Below are 21,442 nucleotides of genomic sequence, written 5' to 3' on the forward strand. Positions count from 1 at the left end.
TCCCCTTTGTGTGTGATCATCTCCCCAGCATCTGGGGACTGAGTCATCCTTGAGTCAGAGCAACCATATTTGGTTAAAATTGAATTTTGCTGCTGTTGTAATCCATGGGATGCTCTTTGGTACTGCTAACTTGTTTGTCATCTGCCCAACAAATTACTGCCTGGAAGCTTCTCTTTCAATAAAAATATTCCTTGCCAGCCACTTTGGGTTTTATTTGTGGAGTTGGGGTTGGGTTTTTTTGGTAACAATTTAGGTCCTTTAGTGCTGCCTGATAGTTTTTCCTTTGCCCATGTTGCGCATCGTGTGCGGAGAGCAAGCTGTTCCTGCAGTAGCCAGCTGCAGATTACTAGGTGCTCTGAGACACAGGGGTGCTCAGCTGTACAAAGGTCAAACATAATGATAAAATAGAGGCAGATTTCAATTAATGATATTTCAAAGCTACCGAAAGGCAAAAAGAGAAAAATGCATTTAACGTCTATAGAGGATTTGAATGCTGTCAATCTTTAATTAAGATACCTGACAGAAAGTTCACCCTTGCAAGACAAGACAGCAGAATGGGCACCTTGTGAATCAAGAGCTGAGAGCAAAGGGCACCTGGGCTTGCAAAAGTACAATTCAGCACTGGAGGTTTCACTTCAAACACAGGAGAGCTGGAAGAGAGCAATGCTTTGGGCTGCTGCTGCTCCTGCTCCTGGGCTTTTACTTGTGTTATTATTACTTACTGGATTAAGCTGTGAACCAAACCACCATGAAAAAAAGAGACAGAAAAGAACCATTTATGACAAGCAGTAAGTACCATTGCTTGCAAGTGCATTTGTTCATATGGCGGCTTCTAAGTGCCAGTAACGAGAACAGAATGGCTTTACTGCAGCTCTATTTTCCATACCCTTTGGCAGATATCTGTAACTAAATGATCTCTTTGTTTTTTCTCTAACACAACAGGCCTCGTTTGTCCTCAGAGCAGGGTAATTTAGTGTTCTATGCTGGCTCCAGCAAAAATATTGAATTTAGAACTGGACTACTGGGGAAAATAAAAATCAATGAAGAAGACCTCGCAGAACTTTTTAGTCAGGTGATATAGTTACTTTTCTTTAATATGTTTTCATTTTCAGTTTTGCACGTTAATTGTTTGTCTCCAGGATTTGTCTTAGCAAATTTTTGATGTGTTTTGTATGGTGGTTATTTTATATTCTCTGTGCGAGTACTCTAATATGAAAGTAAGCTGTTGCAGAGTTGTAATCATGCCATTTCAGCAAATAATTAAAAGACAAAACTGTATATGTAACAGAGCTCTATTTAAGTGGACTTTATAATACTAAAGTTAAGCAAGACTGAAACTTTCCTAAGCTTCTGAAAAAGCAAAGCTTGTTTACATTTGTAAGCTCTTGAAAAAGTCAAGCTTGTTTCACTTCATCTCTGTTTAAATTTAGGTGAGAGAAAATAACGCGGAGATTCGAGAACTTAAAAGAGCTAATGGTGCCTCTCAGAACGTGTCCCAGCAGGTTGCTCTGCTGACCTCCCAGGTAAGCCATACCCTCATGTTACCCTCCTCCAGCATTCAGTTTTCCATTCCTCAGATTAACATTGTTACCTGATTCATTTCAATGTTTTGGGACTCCAGAGAACTGGGGCAGAGTCCATATTTGATATCAGCTCGGTCTGTGTTTAATGTTGAGATACTTATTCAGTAACTCTGGAGACAATAAAAATAATTCCTCTAAATCCTATAATTTCCAGTTACCAGGATGCTGCTTTTGTTCACTGTCAACATCTGTATGGTCTATATACTCTAATATTCATGGAAGTGAAATCCCACTAAATTCAGGAAATGGGCCGTATATGTTCTTAAAGTTGTTACACAGACATTCCATTCCATAGGTGAAATGGGCTGTAGGGGTTGGCAGTGGAAAGAAAAGACCTATGCAGTAGTTTTGTCTCTTCCCCGCTAGTGAAGATTTTTGTCCAACAAAAAGTTTTGAAATCTTTGTCTGACTTAGTTTAAGTGTCTTTTGTTATAGTGTTGCTCCAGGTTCCTTACAGGAAAATATTTTATAGCCTAAGAGACCTCCCTTTAGGGAAATTGTGCTACTACGTATCCGTCATATTCCCTGGTTCAGTTTCAGCTTGCTGTTAGTGGTTGTAACCCACTGAGACATGGTGAGCCTATTCTTGGCTTTTGGTGTGCTGCCTCAGACCTCCATCCTTTGCATGCTTGCAAGCACCCAAACAGTCCTGCTGGAATATTTACATTCTGAATGTTGAGCACCTGAATACATCTTCACAAGACTGAGTCTTGTTCTTTGGAGCCAAACTGGGACATATTTAAGCTGTCATTTTCTGAACAGCCTAAACCACCAAAATCCCAGTGGATGGGCCTGATTTGAACCTGATTGTCACCTGGTTTCACATACCAGATATAATTTTTTTCTTTTAAGAAAGTATTTTGTTCGTCTACCAGCATCCAGTACATGCTTCTGTGATCACTGTCATACCAAGCACAATGCAATTTGCATTTCTCTTGCAGATCGTGAGTCTTGATAACAAACTTCAAAGATTAGAGCAGGTGAGTAAATGGGAAGCAAACTAGACATCAAAAAAGAAAAACACTGCCCCAAGTAAATAAAGTGAGGTTACAATGATTAAATAGCTGAATTATTTCTTTCCTCTCCTGTATTATTCAGGAAAACTTTATTTTGGTAACAGGAGGTAAAAAAACTCCCAAGATTTGTGGAGGAGGTGAAATGCGCCTTACAAAATATAAACAGTGCAGGAGCTTGCATCCTTAAAGGAAAAACAGTTGTAGACTTAAGAACAACAACTAGATACCAAGGAGAAGTAAACTCTTCCTTCACTAATCTGTCAAGGTGAAGACTGGAGGATTCAAACTGGATTTCATATTGCACTGGAAATAGCTGATTTTCAACAGTCACCCGCTTCTACACTGAGCTTGTCACAAGCCACAGCTACAGCTGCCAGTAAAAGCAGTTGTCAGATGAGTCACCCATGGAATCGAGAAGACAGATAATCCTCCATCTAGACTCATAGCCTGTGGCCTATGTCGCTGTTAATATTTACTTCTTGCATGGCTTTTGCCATTCTAGTTCTTGTAGCTGGCCATTCTGTGTAAGACCAATTGTATTAGTCATTATTTTGTACAGGGATAAGCAGAATAGCTCAAAACCTATACAAATCAACCTTGCTGGGGAAAAAAAAGGGGGTGGGGGCAGGGAGGGAATCCGAGAAAGAATGGCGGGGGGAGGGGAAAAAGTTTTACTTGAGAATAAATGGTAATGGAACACCAAATAAGCAGGAACCTCATCTTCTGCTCTTTTCCTGGGTTGCAGGCTCTCCAGGGGAAAGCCTGCAGTAGTAACCCCTGTGAAAACTCAGGGACCTGTGTAAACTCACTGGATGGTTTCTTTTGCCTCTGCCCCAGCAACTGGCAGGTGAGTCTTTAGCCTCCTTGAACATGGACCATGTATTTTAACTGTGAGGATACACCTGACGCTGTAATTGTGATGAAACATAGCATTTTAAGGTTGCTCAGGGCAGAATGGGATATACTGAACAGCAAAACAGCAGTATCACGGCTACTGTTTGGTTGAAGGACAACACATTTGCTTCTCAACAATATCAATATATACCAAAGAAATGAACCCCAAACCATTGGCCCACACCCTGCACTGTTACACAGGGGTGATGGCCCACAAAGCCAGCAATGCTTGGCAGTTCCCACAGCGGAGAATTAGTCGTTGGTTTTTGCTGAGCAGTGAACTGAACTGCATGCCTTCCTGTTGATCTTATGCAAGGATAGACAGAGAATGGGGAAAGGGAAGGATATTTATTCACACTCAAACAAATAAGACACAGGGGGATGTAAGTAATCAGTCCTGTTCTGAGTTTTTTAAAACCAAAGACTTTACTGGCAAAGGCTTCAGTGGTGCTGCTACACGCACTAGAGATAGAGAAGTTGTATCTTCTTCTCAAAGGCTCTCAACTTTAAAGTTATCCGAGCAAGATTTGGATCACAATTGCTCTACTTTCAGTCTTAATAAAACAGCATCTCCTGACAGAAACTGTTTGAAAGTAAGTCTTCTGAGCCTTTTGCCAGCAAGTTGGAAAGTAGGGGGGATGACAGTACTATGCTGTCCATATGCTTTGTACAAACATCTGAAATATTTTATCCCCCATCTGACTGATAACCAGGGTCACAAAAACACAGCTGAAAAATAGAGTTTTGTTATAATGTTTCATAAGGGAAGCTGTGTTGATAGCAGCCCATGGTTTATATATCTTTGGAAACTATATTAAACATTAGCTCCATGGTTTGCTTAATTTCTCAGTTATTTGGAAAATAAACTGGTTTTCCATTTCATCTTAGGGCCGCCTGTGTTCAGTGGATGTTAATGAATGCCAGATTTATGCTGGAACAGCGTTAGGCTGCCAGAATGGAGCCACTTGTGTGAACACACCAGGCAGCTACAGGTAACTTTTCAAAACTAGACACAAAAACCTTATGTAAAATACTCAGCAATTTTTGTACCCCATATCACACCTGCAACACAAGTGCTAGGAGTAAGTCTGTTTAGTATCGATGCACTATCATCCCTTTCAGTCTGAGAGAACATAAAATCCTTAATACACCATACACCGAGCCCACCACAGACACAGAAGGCCCTCCGAAGCCATTGCCTGCTTTGGCATAAGAAGAGCAGCAAGAACCAGGTTTGTCATATGACCATTCTGGGGAAAAGGGCTGCCAACTGGAGACTGGTTCCAGTGACCCTACAACCCTCTGTTGTAGGTGCAGATGCTTTAATGGAAATTTGCTGCACCGTGGGATGTAGATGGCGTGGTGACATGCAGCATGCTGGTCTGTAACCAGCACTCACCAATGTGCCCATCTAGCACAGCCATGTTATCTTCCTTCCATTATCACCCACCCCTTGAGACCAAAGGGAACGAGGAGATGAAGGAGTGAACAGCTTTGGCCCAGCAAAGGTTTTGAGTTGTTGGAAACCTCTTGAATATATGGGCACCCTTGATCATTGGCATTCCCAGCACACTGCATAACTGAGAAATGCCTTCAGCTCCTCCAGAAATAGAGGCACTGCTGATACTGTAGCAGAGCAAGCAATGCACAGTGCTGCCAGGCACGAAGGGAGGAGAAATGCTGTCTGCAGCGGGTGGCCAGGAGGCTCTCTGTGTTGTGGGCTCCCATAGACATGAGGTCCCTGGAGCATATTCTTTTCTGGCTGTGCCCAGCTCCTTAGGAAACATGCTCTTGTTTACAGGGCAAGCCATCCTGAATGTTCTGTGTCTGATTTTCCAAAATGTCAAACAATCTGGTATATAAATAACTTTCAGATATAATACAAAGCTACCCCTGTGCAATGGGAACGAGCAGGCTGGAGAGCGTGCCACAGCTTTCTGCAAAGCATTTTGTCTCTGCTTCAGCGTGAAAACCTTGGCCCCCACAAATATTTGCTTGGTGTAACACTGGTTTATAGTGCTTTGTCAGTTCTTGGAAGAATGTCACACAAGGGAAGTTCTGCAGTGCTCCTCACGCTTCAGCATTAACACTGAGCCTGCTGAGGTGTCACTGGTACATGATGCTTCCTGCCAGCTTTCCTTTGATTTTAAAGGATGTTTCTAGCTTGCCTGCAGCTACCCCAATACAGACTTTTGTTGAGGAAACAACACACAAAGCAGCCTGCCTTTACTTGTTGTTTCTTAACGAGCTCAGAGATGTGATGTATAGGTGTGTGACTAAATTAAGGTTTGAGAGGACAAACCCTCTGCCATTCTCACAAGTGTTGTCGTTGTGTTAGTACAGTCATGATTCCTGTAAGTTTCTTCCCCAATGTAATTCTTGCCCTGCTTGGTACTTGCTGAATCAATGCTTCCTGAAAGGAACTAAGACCTCTCTATAAGTCACCCAAATCTTAATATTACTGCTTTTGCATTACACCCTCGGTATTATTGTTTAATCCTTTCCCCTACTCCATTGTATTGTCTTCACAGTCTCCCTTCACATACCGGCTTACTTATTTCTGAGTGCTCCCCTGATGTTAAATCCATCCCCAGGTAGTGTGACCTGGCTCTTTTCAACAACTCTTAAGAACATTGCTGCTAAATTTTCTGGGACCCAGCAACCCAGGTCACCCCACTCCTGCTCTGGTGTAGTTATATACAGCAGTATGGACTGCAGATAAAGAAAAGGGTGATGTTTAACTTTCCATAGCCTTAAGAGATAACACCAGGTGAAGGGCAGTACTGGATTAGGTACTGTGAAGTGGAGCATAACGCAGTCTTCGCTCCCGATTCAGATTCTTTACCTGCATGCATCAAGCCGTAATTTGGGAAAGCACTGAAGTGTGAGGGAAAAGAGTGGGTATTCAGGAAATACCTTCCTGAATCAGGACTGTAAGGGGACATTGCGTCATTTGGATGAAAGGCTGTGAGAGTCCCCAAGTCTATCAGACTTTTGTGTGAGAACCAGAATAATGGGGCCTCATCACAACGTGCCATCAGCAATGGGAGAGAAGCAGGGCAGTGCCGAGCAGCAGTGCGTTGCAATTTGGCTGAAGCTCCTTGTGGTGTGACCTACTTCTTGAAACTGTTCTCTGAGCAACTTCAGATGGGAGCAGATTAATCTTTGCCAGACTAGGCAGGAGACAGTGCCATTGTCCTGCTTCGGAGCCAGTCAAATTGCCTTGCTGTGTCCTTTGGAGTTGAACATGAGGCTCTGAATGTACTTTGAACATACAAAGGCGATCTGGTTCCCTGACCTGTTGCCTCTGTGCTTGCCCAGGTTGAGCTAATGCACTGGCAGGATGGTGTTGGTCTGTGTGCTGTCTCTTACAATAATGAACTTGCTGTCTTACAGTACTGCAGACTGCAGTTAAGCATTAAGCTACTGTGATTCTTTAAGCCTGAGTTCATGTGGGTTGCTTGTCCTGGGTGCAGCATTTAGTTGCCTGCAATTGGCTTATCACACTGCTATTTCAATTGAGCATGTGATACTGACAGGGACAGTAGCGGCTTATTAATAAATTGCTCCAAGGTCCAGATCAGCTGCACTGGAATACCCTGATTCAAATTCTGCAGATAAATGCTTTTACAGAGATTGCCATTAGCCAGCTTAAAAGCAATGCAAGAAGGGTGTGTACCTGCCATATGTCTCCGTGAGGAGCAGACACGGCAGCATGTAACTTGCATCCGAAGAAGTATCTGACTATCATTTTAATAAAAAGCTAGTGAACTTACAGGAGGCTTTCTGCAAGGTTTAGGTCCCTTTTAGTTGTATTTCACATCCTCAGATTTGGTCTATGTGGAAATAAAGGTCAGAGAAAAGGGAAATGTTACCTGATGGTTTAGAAGTTCCCTATTTCGGTTCCACCACATGTGTACAGTGCTGTGACTAAGGTGTGCCCTGTAAATAGCAACATGATGCAGCTGGCAGCCTGCAATCCAGATCCCCCCAGCAGAATGCCTCACTTCAGCCCACTGCTTTGTTCTTCCCACCCCATCAGCACCAAATGCCTCCTCCTGACCACCACACTTACCTGAAAGCTGGGCTGCTGCTGAGACAGCTGCTGAGATGTTAAGATGTGGGGGTGAAGGTACCCCTCTCCCTGAGACAGGCCAGACATGGCATTTCTGCATGTTGCTCGAGTTAGGGTTTTAGACACTTGGCATCATATGAGGGTCATAAACTGAAACACAAAATTTAGGTGCTCTTCGACTGAAATGGAGTTTTCTAGGCTCATATTCTGCTGAAGTCTCATAGTAGACATTTCTTTTTTTCTGGATTTGCGCTTATGAATCTAACAAAAGGCTGTGGATTCTCCCATAGGCTCAGTCATGGATATGCGCAAGTCCCACTTGACCGTTGAGTCTCTGCTGAACAAGAGCCTTGCCTCTGTTCTGACTTTGCTTCTCTTGCCATAGAATGAAAATACATGATTATTAATGGGATTGTCAGTATAGCTGAATAGGAACACCACATAAATAAGAGTGGGGAATAACCTCTTACTATGGCAATATGGGATCTGTGACAGTTATATAAAGACATTTTGATTTTTCTGTCTGCTTTCACCATTAGCTGCTCCTGTACTCCAGAAACCTATGGGTCTCACTGTGCCTTGAAGTTTGATGACTGCCAGGGAGGATCTCAGATGCTCTGTGGGCATGGCATCTGCATAGATGCAGACAGGGATCAGCCCAACAAGGTAAGGAACAACATACAAGTCTCATTATACAGCATAGCATAAAAAAGCGACAACTAATACTGAGTACCACAGAACTGTGTAGTGCACACTGCTGCTGAAAAACAGCGAGAAATGCCATTGTGTAACATAATCTAACCTCTCTGTTGTCCCAAGGACAGCAGAAAGAATTGAAAACACCTTGTGTCTTGTTAGAATTACTTGTCACAGTATCACCACTACTACTACTACATCCACGGGGAGCTTAGGAATTTTCTTTGAATAAGTCAAAGTCTTACTTGAAGCATAATATTCTTACTGTTCATTATTTGTGAAGTTCTGAGTTGCTGGAATATTTCATTACCTAAATGGTTAAGGACAGACAAACATGGTGAATCTTGTTTTCCCTGGGAAAAGGCATACATGTAGAACATTACTGTCAGTGGCCTGGGAGCTGCCAGGGCTGCGTAGCAGCTGGGTGGCTGCTGATCATCTTTGGTGCCCCTCATTGTCACTTGAACTTGGTCTCTGATTCCAGGCCCAAGCTCTCTAAGTGTCTGCACTGGCTGGATGCTGGCATACACTTGAACGGTCTTCTGGAGCAAGCCAGCTCATTCTTTTTGGGAGAGAATCTGGGTACAGGTTGTTCACTCCAAAGGGACATAAGGAAAATGCCAGCTGTGGCTCTTTCCACCTAGAACAGCCCTCCAAAACTACCCTGCCAAGCCTGCGCTGCTTATAACACTCCTATACACCTATGCAACGATCCAGACACACCACATATTCTTTGTGCTATACTATAAAATAATTTCTTTGCTCAATTTGTACAAGTTTTCACAACTCATCACTTGTTTTCTGCCCATTTTTTGTGGAGAAAGCTTTTCAAAAGGGTTCAGTCTTGTATTAACAGTGTGTGCTCCTGTGACAGTCAACAATAAAGCTCCCACTAGCTTTAATTGGACCAAAGCTAAATAAATGCTGAAATCTGGCCATTAGTAAAGTTTACTAGAGAGAAAATAGTTTTCCTCAAAGAAAATGTATATTTGCAATTTAATGTCACTGCTGCACGTTCCACAGATTACTGAACAGTTTGCTTAGAAGTGTACAGCCAGGCTGATTTCAGGTTGCTTACATTGATCTGTTTACCCTGGTTACGAAGCAAGTTGATGACTTTTAATTATGTTTATGTACAAATCATAATTGCTGCTCATTTTCTCTGGGAGCTTTGGGCTAAAGTACAGGTTTCTTTTATGAACATAATGAATGAGCCTATTGTTGCTTCCATGATCTAAATAGGTAAATTCAGAGGAAGAAATAGACTGAGAAAACTACTGAAGCAACTTAAAAACAGTGTGCAAACCATGTAATGCTCTGAGAGCTTTCTTGCTGTAGTTTAAAAGACGTTTTATAAAATGAACTCCTCCTGCCCTTTTCTTGACTGTTCTAACTGCCTTAAATATGTAATGTGATGTTTGCTGTGGCAGCCCAAGTACCGCTGTATCTGTGACACTGGATGGATGTCCCCTCCTGGCAGCTCTGCCTGCAGTGCTGATATAGACGAATGCAGCCTCCCTAATCGTCCATGTTCACAGAACCCGCTTGTGCAATGCTACAACACACCAGGCTCCTACTCATGTGGTCCCTGCCCCACAGGTATCACATCCTTCCGTGCCCTCAGATGGGAGGGGGTGGCAGTAGGTAGTACTGCCTGCCTGTATGTCATGAGTGCAGGCATAGAATCTACATGAGAGCGACTCCATGAAATGCTTTGGTCTGTGTTCTAGAGAACAAATGCCTGCAGGTTATGTATTATCTAGGTAACACAGGCAGTAATCTAATGCATGATTTACCACATCCTAAACTGAGCATCTAATTAGGTCTGATGTACCCTCATGTCCTTCGGTACATTTATGTCCATCATGTCTATAACCTTCATGTAATAGGTGTGCAATAATTTCCTATCCTTATGCTCACTGTCCTAAGGCAATATAAAAATCTAATTGTCCCCTCGAGCCATATAACCTGTGATTCCTCTTCCTGAGTTGGGTGGGTGATGTGTATAGGGGGAGTACTTGAAGTATTTAACCAGACTTACAATAAAGCTTTGCTGCAAATTGTACATGTATGCACTAGACAAGAACTGCCTCCTCTTTAGGTTAAAGCGTGTTTGGTTCTGGAATACCCAGAATACAGTTAAAATAAAACATTCTTGCACACTCATCTCCACCCTGTTGTGTTTGTAACCTATTTAGCAGACCAGTATTAATTCTCATCAGTTATGAGAGGGACAGGTCTTCTCTTGTGTTAATGAAGTGAAATTCAGAAGTCATATTTTTCTGCTTTGTGAAAAGATCTGGTCTAAGAAGAAAATGAAAAGGCCAGGGATTTTCTATTTTAAAGTCTTCCCTCTGCTTCTTTTTAGGCTGGCAAGGAAATGGCTACAGTTGCCAAGACATTGATGAATGTGAAAGTAATAATGGAGGCTGCTCAACAGCACCAATGGTTCAATGTATTAACACAATGGGATCCTTCCACTGTGGGCTCTGTCCACCAGGTAGAATGGATTTTTTTTTGTTGCTAAAACTATGGAAAGGCTTAAAAAAACAAGATTCAACACATCTGGTCCTGTTCTGTGGTAGACTTAAGAAGCTGAAGATCGGGTTTGTGTAAAGTATTACATACACAAAACAAGACTTTAATACAGAACGCAGAGTCCAAGTTTATTCAGACTGCTTCAGCTATTAATGAACGTTTTGCGGAGTATGTGTCTAATGATGATTCTCTGAAATGAGTTTCTCCTGTACTAGGTAGCCCTTTTCAGTGTTAGAGCCTTGATTTGATGAGGTACTTCCTTTATAACATCGTTAATGGAAACAAGGATTGAGTAATTACTGTCTGTATTAATTGAAAGGATATCCTGTGTGCCATAAATCAGCTGTATTGTCTGTCTTAAAAAAGACCTTGATAATTGTCATGCTCTGAATGCTGTCTAAGAAGGCAGTGTTTCTACTGCAGTACAGGTCAAGCAGCAGAAGTTGTGACTTACGTCTTTATAATTTGTGGTTTATGATTTAAAATACTTTATGAAATGCATGCTGTCAATACTAGAAGTACTAGCAGGGCAAAGTGTTTCAAATTGACCTTTAGATTTCTACTTAAATGGCAATAGAATGCAGGTAGTGAACAGTCTCAGTTACTGAGCGCTGAAAGGCCATCACCCTGCAGGATGAGGCTACCACCTGTGGCCTCAGGCAAGTTCTGATGCAGTGCAGTGGACCTCAGCTCTGGCTGTGCAGTCATGCTGTAGTGCCTTGGTCCTGCTGAGCCTCCTGAGGGCAGCTGGATGTTGTGTTTGGGACCCAAGAGCAGCTCTGGCATGCAGCAGGAAGCCTGGAGGCGGTTGGGGCTGGCTGGGTGCAGATATATAGGGAGGGCAGGACATGGTGGCTGAGAGAACCGACCTCATATGTATTTGGCTAGCACTAATATACCTTTTTCCTGAAATCGTGGGAGGATTTAGTTGCAATCAGAATCCATCCCTGCGCCTATCTCAACTTTTTAACTGCAGAAGGCTATGATTTTACACCATAAATGATTATTTTGCTCACCAGATGATTGTTTTGCTGTCGATTCTCAGAGAACATTGTTTGTTACAGGCTAACTGAGATTTACCTCTGAACAGGTTATGAGGGAGATGGACAAACGTGTACCCAGGTTGATATCTGCTCAATAAATAATGGAGGGTGCCATCCTTTGGCTACTTGTACCTCAGCTTCAGGTATGATGTGTCCTTTCTTAAGGACTGTGAGTAATACCAGTGTGAATCTCAGGGAGGGTTTGGTTAGGCTAAACCTACTTTATAGCAACATATTTAGATTGCAGCTCCTTCTCCACAGTTTTGCCTCACCCAAAGGAGTTTAGAGACAGGTTAGCTGGAGCCAGCAGGCCTTTCCACAAATACTGACAGAAATAGATTTAGGCTCCACTAAAGAGCGCATTTCATCATAAAAATGTGGAGATCTTCACCATTTCTCTTTGATGTGGTTTTCCAATTTCAGCTGCTTGTACTATTCTCCTTTCCATAAATTCACTTTGACTACTCCCACCACTTCCCTGGAGGGTGACCTTGGACTCTCAGGTACCCATAGCAAAGCAACACTAGGGATCTTTCCATTGCCAAAGTGGACACTGACCAGTGGAGGTATCAATAGATGAAGTAAGTTAGAATTCTATAAAGGCTGTGCTTCAGAATGTCAGGGACCTTTACTGTCATTGTTATTGCCATTGTAACAAGGACCATATTACTTTCTGTATCTTGTCTCATCTCGCAAGGGCCAATACCGTTTTGTTCCTGCACATCTGGGTACACTGGAAGTGGATATGGGCCGCACGGGTGTTCTGCTCTCAGTGATACCTGTCAGCTGCAAAACCCTTGTGCCAATGGGCAGTGCCTGGTAAGTGCTGGGCTCCTTGCAGTTAATGACACTGTTAGATAGTTATAACCAGTAACAACAGGGAGACTGGTGAGACGGAGAGCTGAGTGCAGACATACTAAAGGTATTGAGGCAAGGCCAGCGGGGAGTGGGAGATGACTGGATATACCTGGGGAAAACAAAATGAGTTTCAGGGCATGTAAGCCATTTCTTTGTGTTGAAAGTAGAGGCAGCAATCTTGGCACTGAGAACCTGAAAGGTTGTAGCTGGTACCCCAGGCTAGTGATGGGATGCTGGTGCTGGTGGTGAAGAACTGGTGAACGGCTGTCCCTGGTGGGACACAGAAGTAATTTGCCACCTTGGATCATGGAGGAATTACCCAAGATAACAAAAGCAGCCTCTGCTGGCCTTCATACTGTAAATATCCAGTACAGTTAGTGTTCTTAGGCTGATCTTGTGAGAGCCCCCCTGGTGTCTCAGGCTGTTTATATGAGTATGGAAAGGGTGCTTCATGGGAATTGGTTGTACTCCTGCTGGGCTGAGAGCTTTGGACCTTTACTGATTGGTGGTGTGAATTTATTCTTATGCGCGGTGACTATTTAGTTTTTCTGCGTGGACCCTGTGAAGGCCTTTTGGCTTCCTCAGTGAGGTGTGCTGTGCTTAAGAAAGTCCACACTGCAGAACTGTGGTTTTTGATAAATCTGTGTGGAGGATATTTACACTGATGATTTTTGAGAGATTTTCAAAAATGGTACGTTTGTTGTTCCAGTAGAGTCTGATCCCATTTGTCCACATTGGTCTGGGTATATCCTTCTTTTGATGATCTTGGGCAGCATGGGGGAAATGGGACATACGATATGGACTTGGTAGTGTTAGGTTAATAGTTCTTAATCGTCTTTTCCAACCTGAATGTTTCTATGATTCTATACATTACCTTTCCCTTTTCCCATTTTCTGTGTGAAAGGACATGATCCCCTCTCCTGCACTCCACCCTATCCTTTTTCAGCATTCCTCACTCTCTCTTCTGTGGATACCTATTGTCTTTTCACTCAGATATTTAAAGGGCCCTTTGTGCCCAGGTGTAATCTATTTTTTCTGACTATCTAGAAACTATTTATCTTAGTCAGCCTATTAAAAGATATGACATCTTCCCCTAAATATATAACATAAACCCATAGGCAATCATGGCTACAAACTACTGCATAAAGATAATAACACAGTCAGATACTTCAATATTGGAACTACAGAAGCATCTAATAAAACAGAAGAACAGCAAAGCTATATTTGGCTGGCATAGTGACATGGAATGCAATGTTAGCTAAATAAATGCAGATCAGAAAACAGCTTTTCACTTCTAAAGCAGCATTCAGAGCCCTAAATACACATCAAAATTGTCTTCCCTCATACTGAAGATCTCTGTTCAGGACACCCAGGACATGAACAGAGAGTGCAAAAAGAAATAGAGAATGTAGCACATGAATTGTATGTCACCAAAGATGGGATTGTTAGCATGTACCTTGGAATACCATGTTCTGCTTAACCTGTAAAAACCGTGACTATAAAATGAATATAAAGGAAGAGGATGTGAAATTAAAACAGTTAGAGATATGGAAAGACTTGATTATGAGGAGAAGTATTAAAGGTTGAGACAAAAGAAATGGAAAAGAAATACAGAATAAGGAATAATGCAGTGAAGGCAATGAAATTGTTCCCATTTAACATCCTTCAGGGTGAAAATGGAAGTTAACAGCCCACATAACTGCAGTGCATGCAGACTTCCTAGATAACAGGCTTGAGAGAAATGATTTATAAACGACTGTTATCTTGACTTGCTATTTATAAGGTTTAGATAATATGGTTGCCTTGTTTCTAGGGTGATAATTTCAAAGCCAAGCAAACAGTTTTCTGAATGACTAAATGAATACTGATTTGACTTTTAGAAAGTAATTTGAACAAGCCCTGCAAAGAAATAACTTAATAGAAAAAACAAAGAGCTAGATAATCTGATTAGCTTTATTTTGGTGTTCACCAGTGACCATCAAGGCCATTATATTTCAAAGGTTTTATTTCTTTGCTCTGATATCTCCACATAAAATACGTGTAAATACCAGTCTTTCTGCGGACTACATTGATGCCTTTATGTGATTCATGCTTATTAAGTTTATTGCATTTGCTTATACCTGTAGGCAATGATCTCTGGATATTTCTGCCTGTGTAATGTGGGCTGGACAGGCCCTAATTGTACGGAGAACATTGATGAATGCATTAGCAACCCATGCCAGAATGGGGGCAGCTGCACGGATGGGGTCAATGGCTACTCCTGTGAGTGCACCAGCGCCTGGACAGGACCACAGTGCCAGACTGCCCAGCAAGGTATGGCCAGGACCTTCTGCCCAGGAGAAATGAGCCACCAGGCCTCAGTGAGTAGATGCTTGGTGTATATGATTAGTATGTAAATAAGAACCAAGTCATGGTGGAAAAAACCCAGCCCTCTTCTCAGTGGATTACAGGTCCCAATCCAAAGTCCCTTAAAGTCAGTTATCCATGAGTTTTGGTTATAGCTGCTTTGTTTATCAGTGGGAGTGTAACAATGAAGTTGATCTGCAAGCCCTCTGGGCAGACATCCTAAAATCAGATCTCTGTTCCTGAGAAAGTGGTCTGGTAAGCTGATTGGGAAAGAGGATCCAAAATAAGAAGAAATTTACAAGATAATATATTGATGTTTCTCTTTTCTGCATACTATTTCATTTGTTGCAAGCTGAGACATCCTGACATTTTTAGTCAAGAGGAAAAGCGAGAAAAGGTTCTCAAACGGAAACTTTTAATGAAGGTAGCATCATCCATTAAAATGGGAGACTCTGACTTTTATGGAGTGACTGTGAGGTCCTACCTTTAGCAGTTCTTCTTATTATCACCTTTTCTGTTTTTTTTTGATTTTTTGCTATTAATTTTCATTAAACAAGTTCAGGATAGCATTCCAGTGAGTGTCCCTGTGGCAACTATCTGTCAGATGGCTCATATTTATTGCAGGTTGCTGTGAAGAAAGCAGATTAATTTTCCACAGTATACAGAATGTAAAACTTTCGCTGACCTCCTGTAAAATCTGCTCTATTTTCAGACTCTTTCCTATTTTCATTAAATATCTAACCAGTAATGTTTTATTATTAAGCACGTGGGGGGAAAAGTTATTTTTAACCATTCATAGTAGAAGGGATAGAAAATCAGTTTTTATCCAGTGAGATATTATAATGTATCAGCTTTTGTTTTAGTTCCTAATCAGGGGAAAAGTAATACATTTTATGACATGATAATTGTGAATCTGGTTGAGAAATGGTGAGATGTTTTAGATGGACACTTCAAAATCATGTTCTTTTTACCACTCCTTGAAACTAAATATTTCATTTCGGTTTGCTGGGAACTGAATATTTCTTTAGCATCCATTCAATGATAAACTACAGCTGCTTGTTGTACACTGTAGCTATATGTGCATTATATTTTGGGTGCTTTACGTATATATTTTTCTGTAGCTGTTTGGGATTCCCCATTCACAGCTACCAGTCATTGAATGGCTCAGTGAGAGAAGAGACCACAGTATATCATGAGAGGTATTATCAGGCCCAGAAATCCGACCAAAAAGAATAAATAGGACAATAAAATATCTGACAGATAGCTTCTGTGATGCAGTACTGCTGACACAATTCTGTATCATGTTAGCTTTAAAATGTTATTTCATTGTAGGTGAAAAATTTAAAGACTTAATCTAGAGGTAGCCTTCTGGACATGTTTATGGACATTTTACTGAGATAGAATAAACATCTTTTGGTAATATCCACATATTCCAGCTGAAAAATCTTTGTTCTTTTCCCAGGAACTACTTTTCCTGCAGAGAGTAATTTTGCTCATTTTTTGTGATGTCATTCTACTTTAGAGGAAATCCCGAAGAGTCTTATAGAAGTATCTTCCACCCTTGTTTTAGATGTTTAGGGAAGAAAAAGCTATGCAAGGAGGTTAGGTGTTGGTTAAGTCTATATAGTCATAGCGCAAATCAATCTGTTTAATTTTTTATCTCTTTCTGCAGCATGTGGAGGATATCTCTCAGGCTCCAAGGGGACTTTCAGTTACCCTAACAACCCAAACAGCCAACAGTACAACAGTGGGGTCAGCTGTGCTTGGGTTATTCAAGCTAATCCTGGCAAGGTAAAATAGAGTTCAGGTTAAAGAAACCTTTACTGGGCAGGATTCCCTCATCTCATCAGAGTCAACATGACCATTTTCATGCCACATATTTCAATATTGTGATCCCATCCTCTCATATAGTTTTCCAAAAATATTAAGTTTCAAATCTTTACAGGCCTTCAGACTCTTTAGCCTAAGAATTTGCATGGATTACATTTTCAAGGTTTTTCCTGTGCAGCTGGGAATTAAAATTTATTCAGGTACCACCAGCTGGAGAAGGTGGCTGTTTTACTGTGCTTTGCAATGTGATCTCTGAATAGCTGCATGAGAAAAGCTCTGCTCTGATGGGCTCCATAGTTGGTTTGTGAGCTAAGTGACCCCATAACAATTTCATTTCTGATTTCTGAGTGCCAGGAATATGGAATGCTTAATTCATATTGTCAATGGCCGTGTGTAATAACAGCATTTGAATTTTTTTAAGGATTTTTAGATATTGCACTCAAATGTATATTCTGATTCTGTCTGATTTTGATCTGCTACTAACAATTCCACTTGTGTTACAAATAACAACTAGAACATGTACTTCACACTTTAGCATGGGACTTCTTACTTGGGATCTAAATATTTGATCTATTTTTGACATTTCATGGAATGAATTCAGTAGTTTTATAAACCAGTGCTTTCCACAGCATTGTATACGTGTATGTAACACATCCTCAGCTTTAAGCCTGAGAGCCACTGCTGTCTTCAGCAGAGCTACACTAAAGCGCATGAGTGAGGAACTTGAACATACGTAAAGATGTGCATGTCACTAAATGTCCAGAGTGGGCTTATGAGACACATTTTATGTATCTCATAATATATGAGACATATATTATCGTAATGTAAATAATATATGTAATATATGTAAATAATATTGTAATATAAAGAATATATATCGTAATAAAAGATCATGTAATTTTTTAACTTCCATGACAATACTTTCAACCATAGCAAGGGTGAGCATTGTTAATTATCTGATGAGAAAACTGACATGGGAAACCTGAAGTATTTTATGCTGTGAAATATACATGGCTTGAAATGTATACATATATATTTGACATGTACAACAGACACAGTCAAATGGTCTCAGTTATTAGTTTATAGAAATAATGCTCTTTCCAGAAAACTTCCCTGGCCAAATTCTTTCCTATCTATTTTCTCTTTTTCCTTTTGACCCTTAAGGTTCTGTAATATCTTCTTCTGTCCTGGAACTTTTCAGAAAATGGCATAATGGTTCCAAAGCTCATAGGTTGTTATACTTGCATGAACACATATATCTGCTTTATGCAGAGTTATTGCATAAACTGTATCTCAGCAGATGGAATAAAAGCGATTTTTTGTTTTGTTACTTTCTGTTAGATTCTGCATATTATTTTCCCATTCTTCCAACTGGAGGCAAGTAATGAGTGTAACTCTAACTTCCTTCAAATCCACGATGGGCCTTCAGCATCAATGCACATGCTGGGAAAATATTGTGGCTCCTCACCTCCTGCAGAGCTTTTCAGTTCCCACAGTTCCCTGTACTTTTGGTTCTACTCGAACCACACTGTTACGGCTGGAGGTTTTACTGTTCAGTGGGAATCTCAGGATCCTGGTAAGTTTGATGAAATGTCAAGTAATTTAGCATCTTTGTGGCTTTGGAGCAAAATATATGGCTTATTTCGTTTGATTAGGAAACGTTAGGAGCAGTAGGAAAATATTTTACTAGGGAGTGAGGCTGAAATGTAGACATATATGTCACATTAACATATTTAAACTCCAGATCTAGGCCTCTGCATGAATAAATTTTTGCTGCTGTTTTACACCTCCTGTGAGGAATCCCCCAAAGAGCACATGTTCCTGGAGGTGCTGTTCTGATCAGTTCTCTTATCTCACAGAAGGATCTAGTATTTTGAACAAGCAAGTTACCTTTTTTTGCCACTGACAATTTACAACAGGCTAAAGAGCTCAAACCGTGCTTTCCTAACATGATAGATTGTTGGGAATTTGATTTTAAATTATCTGTGAGATTTTTGGCATGGTTTGCTGTACATTTCTGCCTGAATTCTTAGTAATGCCACTTGCATGATTCCTCCAGGAGGCCTAGCAGTGCATTTCTAGATATAAACCCCAAATCATCTTGTGCAATATTAAGCTCACTTCAATGTTCCATGTATTGTCTGTAAACAAAATTGTGCATTGGGTTGTGTCTTGAAAGAACCACAGAGTTAAAAAAGTGTAGAAAAGTTATGATGGAAACAGTTTCTGTATTTCCAGAAATGTTTATTGGAATGCTTTTAATGTGATTTTTGGTAGGTTTTTTCTTTCAGTTGGTATTATTGGATCGATAATTACTAATTGAAAAATATGGATACTGAAAAGTGAAGAGATCTTTTTGGGGAAAAAAAACAAAAACAAAAAAGTAAGGAGGGGGAGAGGTATAGATGTCACTGAACTAGCTATTTCTTAGGTATAACAGACAAGTTACCTGTACCATTCCCAACCATTAATGCTGACAGGGATTTTTTTAAATTATAGATATATAAAATAGCCTTCCCTGTAATTAACATTTTAAATTAAAACAGTCTTCTGCTAGGCTAAAATATGGAGAGTATTTACAAAGTACAGAAATTCAGATTAATTTTGTAAATCCAATCCAATTCAGTGCTTTTGATCATTCTCCTAAAGATACTTCCATCATAACTGGGAAAGAATCTTTCTTTTACTGTGGAAATCAGGAAATATTTGGAGTTCTGCTTTTATAATTGAGTTGCAGAATTAATTGTACAATTTACAGAAAGAAGTAACTTGGTGGTTTGTTTGGCTTCATCTTTGGTTTTGAATTCATTGTGGTTTCCAAAGTGTTACCTGGTTTTGATGCTACAGGAGAATTCATCTTCTGACCTGACCTGTGGTGTTGAAGACTGTGTTCTTCCATGTTTCTTTTCTGTTAGAATGTGGTGGTGAGCTGACGGGTACTTATGGCTCGATAAGCTCTCCGGGATACCCTGGTAACTATCCTGTAAACAGAGACTGTTTCTGGACCATCTCAACCAGTCCTGGCCTCCTCATCACATTTGCTTTTGGCACACTAAGCCTAGAACATCATGAAAACTGCAGTTATGACCATTTAGAGGTAAAGCGTAATTGTGGATTATGAAAGCATTTTATGGCTATGTTATTGCAAAACAAGATATTTCAAAATTTTTTGTATGTACAGAAGAGGACTGTTGAAAATTAAATCCTGGGTTGAAATGTTCATTTGTACTTACTTATTCCAGTCATCAATGCACAGTCAGATACAGGCAGTATAACAGAAAGGGGATGAGATCCCGCTCCACTGAAGTCAGTGGGAGTCGAGCAACTAAAGAGGATGGGATTCAGGCAAAATACCTGGTGGGAAGCTTTCACTTTCTTACACAGAAACCCCTTGTCAAATGTCAACCTCCAGAGAATTAATCAGCCTAAGGTAAACTATTACAGAAAGACATGTAAAATTAATAGATTGTTATTATAGTACAGTCCATGACTTGATGTGTGAGCTTAGGGCTTTTTGTGAAGTGCAAGGGAATGGTTATAGGATTCACCAATATCCAGTTATAGAAATGAGAGGCTGCTTTGGCATAGCATGTTCTGCAAAATTTTGCAATACAGAGTGTGATTTCAGGAAAATAGTTCAACCAACAGTAGATCTTCTGAAACCTTCCCTTTCACAAAACCCTTGATGACTTTCCCAGGAGCACCATCACAGTGATGCTGGTGGGTATGTTTCTTGGTTCCTCTGTGTTTGGAGGAAACTTCCTATGAGCTTTCCCTCCATCCACCATATACAGTATCTCCTGGGGCCCCCAAGATAACTAAGAGTGTTGGTACTGTTCACAGTTGGCACGTATCTAATAATCCTAAACACTGATCTGACTTTCTGTTTAGATTCGAGATGGTCTTCTTCCACAAGACCCTGTCCTTGGTAGATACTGTAGCACCCGATCTCCACCCCCACTCCAAACTACTGGTCCGTATGCATGGATTCACTTTCACTCTGATGACTTAGTTACTGATAAAGGCTTCCACATTGTTTATACAACGTCTCCTGGTAAGTAGACTTCAGCGTTGGTGAATTGGAAGGTCTGCAATGTTCCCAAGGTATAGCAAACAACACAAGAATGGATGTAACTGACGTGTTAATAATACAGAAATCCTCTTTGATTTGCAGCCATTGTGCAGAGGTGGTCTAAGCGGAAACAGTTAACTTGCAAATTTTTTGTATTTTTTTTTTATTTATATAGCAGATCTAAGTTGTGGAGGAAATTACATGGATAGTGAAGGGGTTATCACATCCCCTTTCTGGCCTAACCCTTATATCAGCAACCGACAATGTATCTACATTATCCGACAGCCAGAAGATGAAAGAATATACCTCAACTTCACCCATATGGAGCTAGAGAGTCACACTGGTTGTTCATCAAATTATATTGAGGTGACTTCTCTTAATCATTTGATATGAGAGGTTGATTACATGTGTGTACAAAACCATGCTGCATAACTTCTGTCCCAAGGCCCACTGCAGAAATAGGCGTTAATCAAAGGACTAGGTGTGCCTTA

General features: G+C 40.8%; 1 protein-coding gene across 8 annotated transcripts in view; it reads left to right on the forward strand.

Annotated features, from left to right (window-relative positions):
* CUBN (cubilin) overlaps positions 1-21,442 on the forward strand; it is a 151,446-nt gene that overhangs the window by 4,270 nt on the left and 125,734 nt on the right. For 2 of the 8 annotated variants that reach the window (XM_080386348.1, XM_080386347.1), the window contains 17 exons: positions 513-788; positions 943-1,072; positions 1,431-1,523; positions 2,525-2,563; positions 3,345-3,446; positions 4,382-4,485; positions 8,108-8,234; positions 9,695-9,863; positions 10,633-10,764; positions 11,893-11,988; positions 12,543-12,664; positions 14,830-15,016; positions 16,722-16,840; positions 18,221-18,455; positions 19,795-19,976; positions 20,771-20,933; positions 21,127-21,317. In XM_080386348.1, the coding sequence (XP_080242474.1) occupies positions 513-788; positions 943-1,072; positions 1,431-1,523; positions 2,525-2,563; positions 3,345-3,446; positions 4,382-4,485; positions 8,108-8,234; positions 9,695-9,863; positions 10,633-10,764; positions 11,893-11,988; positions 12,543-12,664; positions 14,830-15,016; positions 16,722-16,840; positions 18,221-18,455; positions 19,795-19,976; positions 20,771-20,933; positions 21,127-21,317 (2,467 nt within the window). The other 6 variants (XM_080386349.1, XM_080386351.1, XM_080386350.1 and 3 more) reach the window with 6 other exon arrangements.

The sequence above is a fragment of the Falco punctatus genome, assembly GCF_963210335.1.
Source record: "Falco punctatus genome assembly, chromosome: 4".
NCBI classification, from domain to species: Eukaryota; Metazoa; Chordata; class Aves; order Falconiformes; family Falconidae; genus Falco; species Falco punctatus.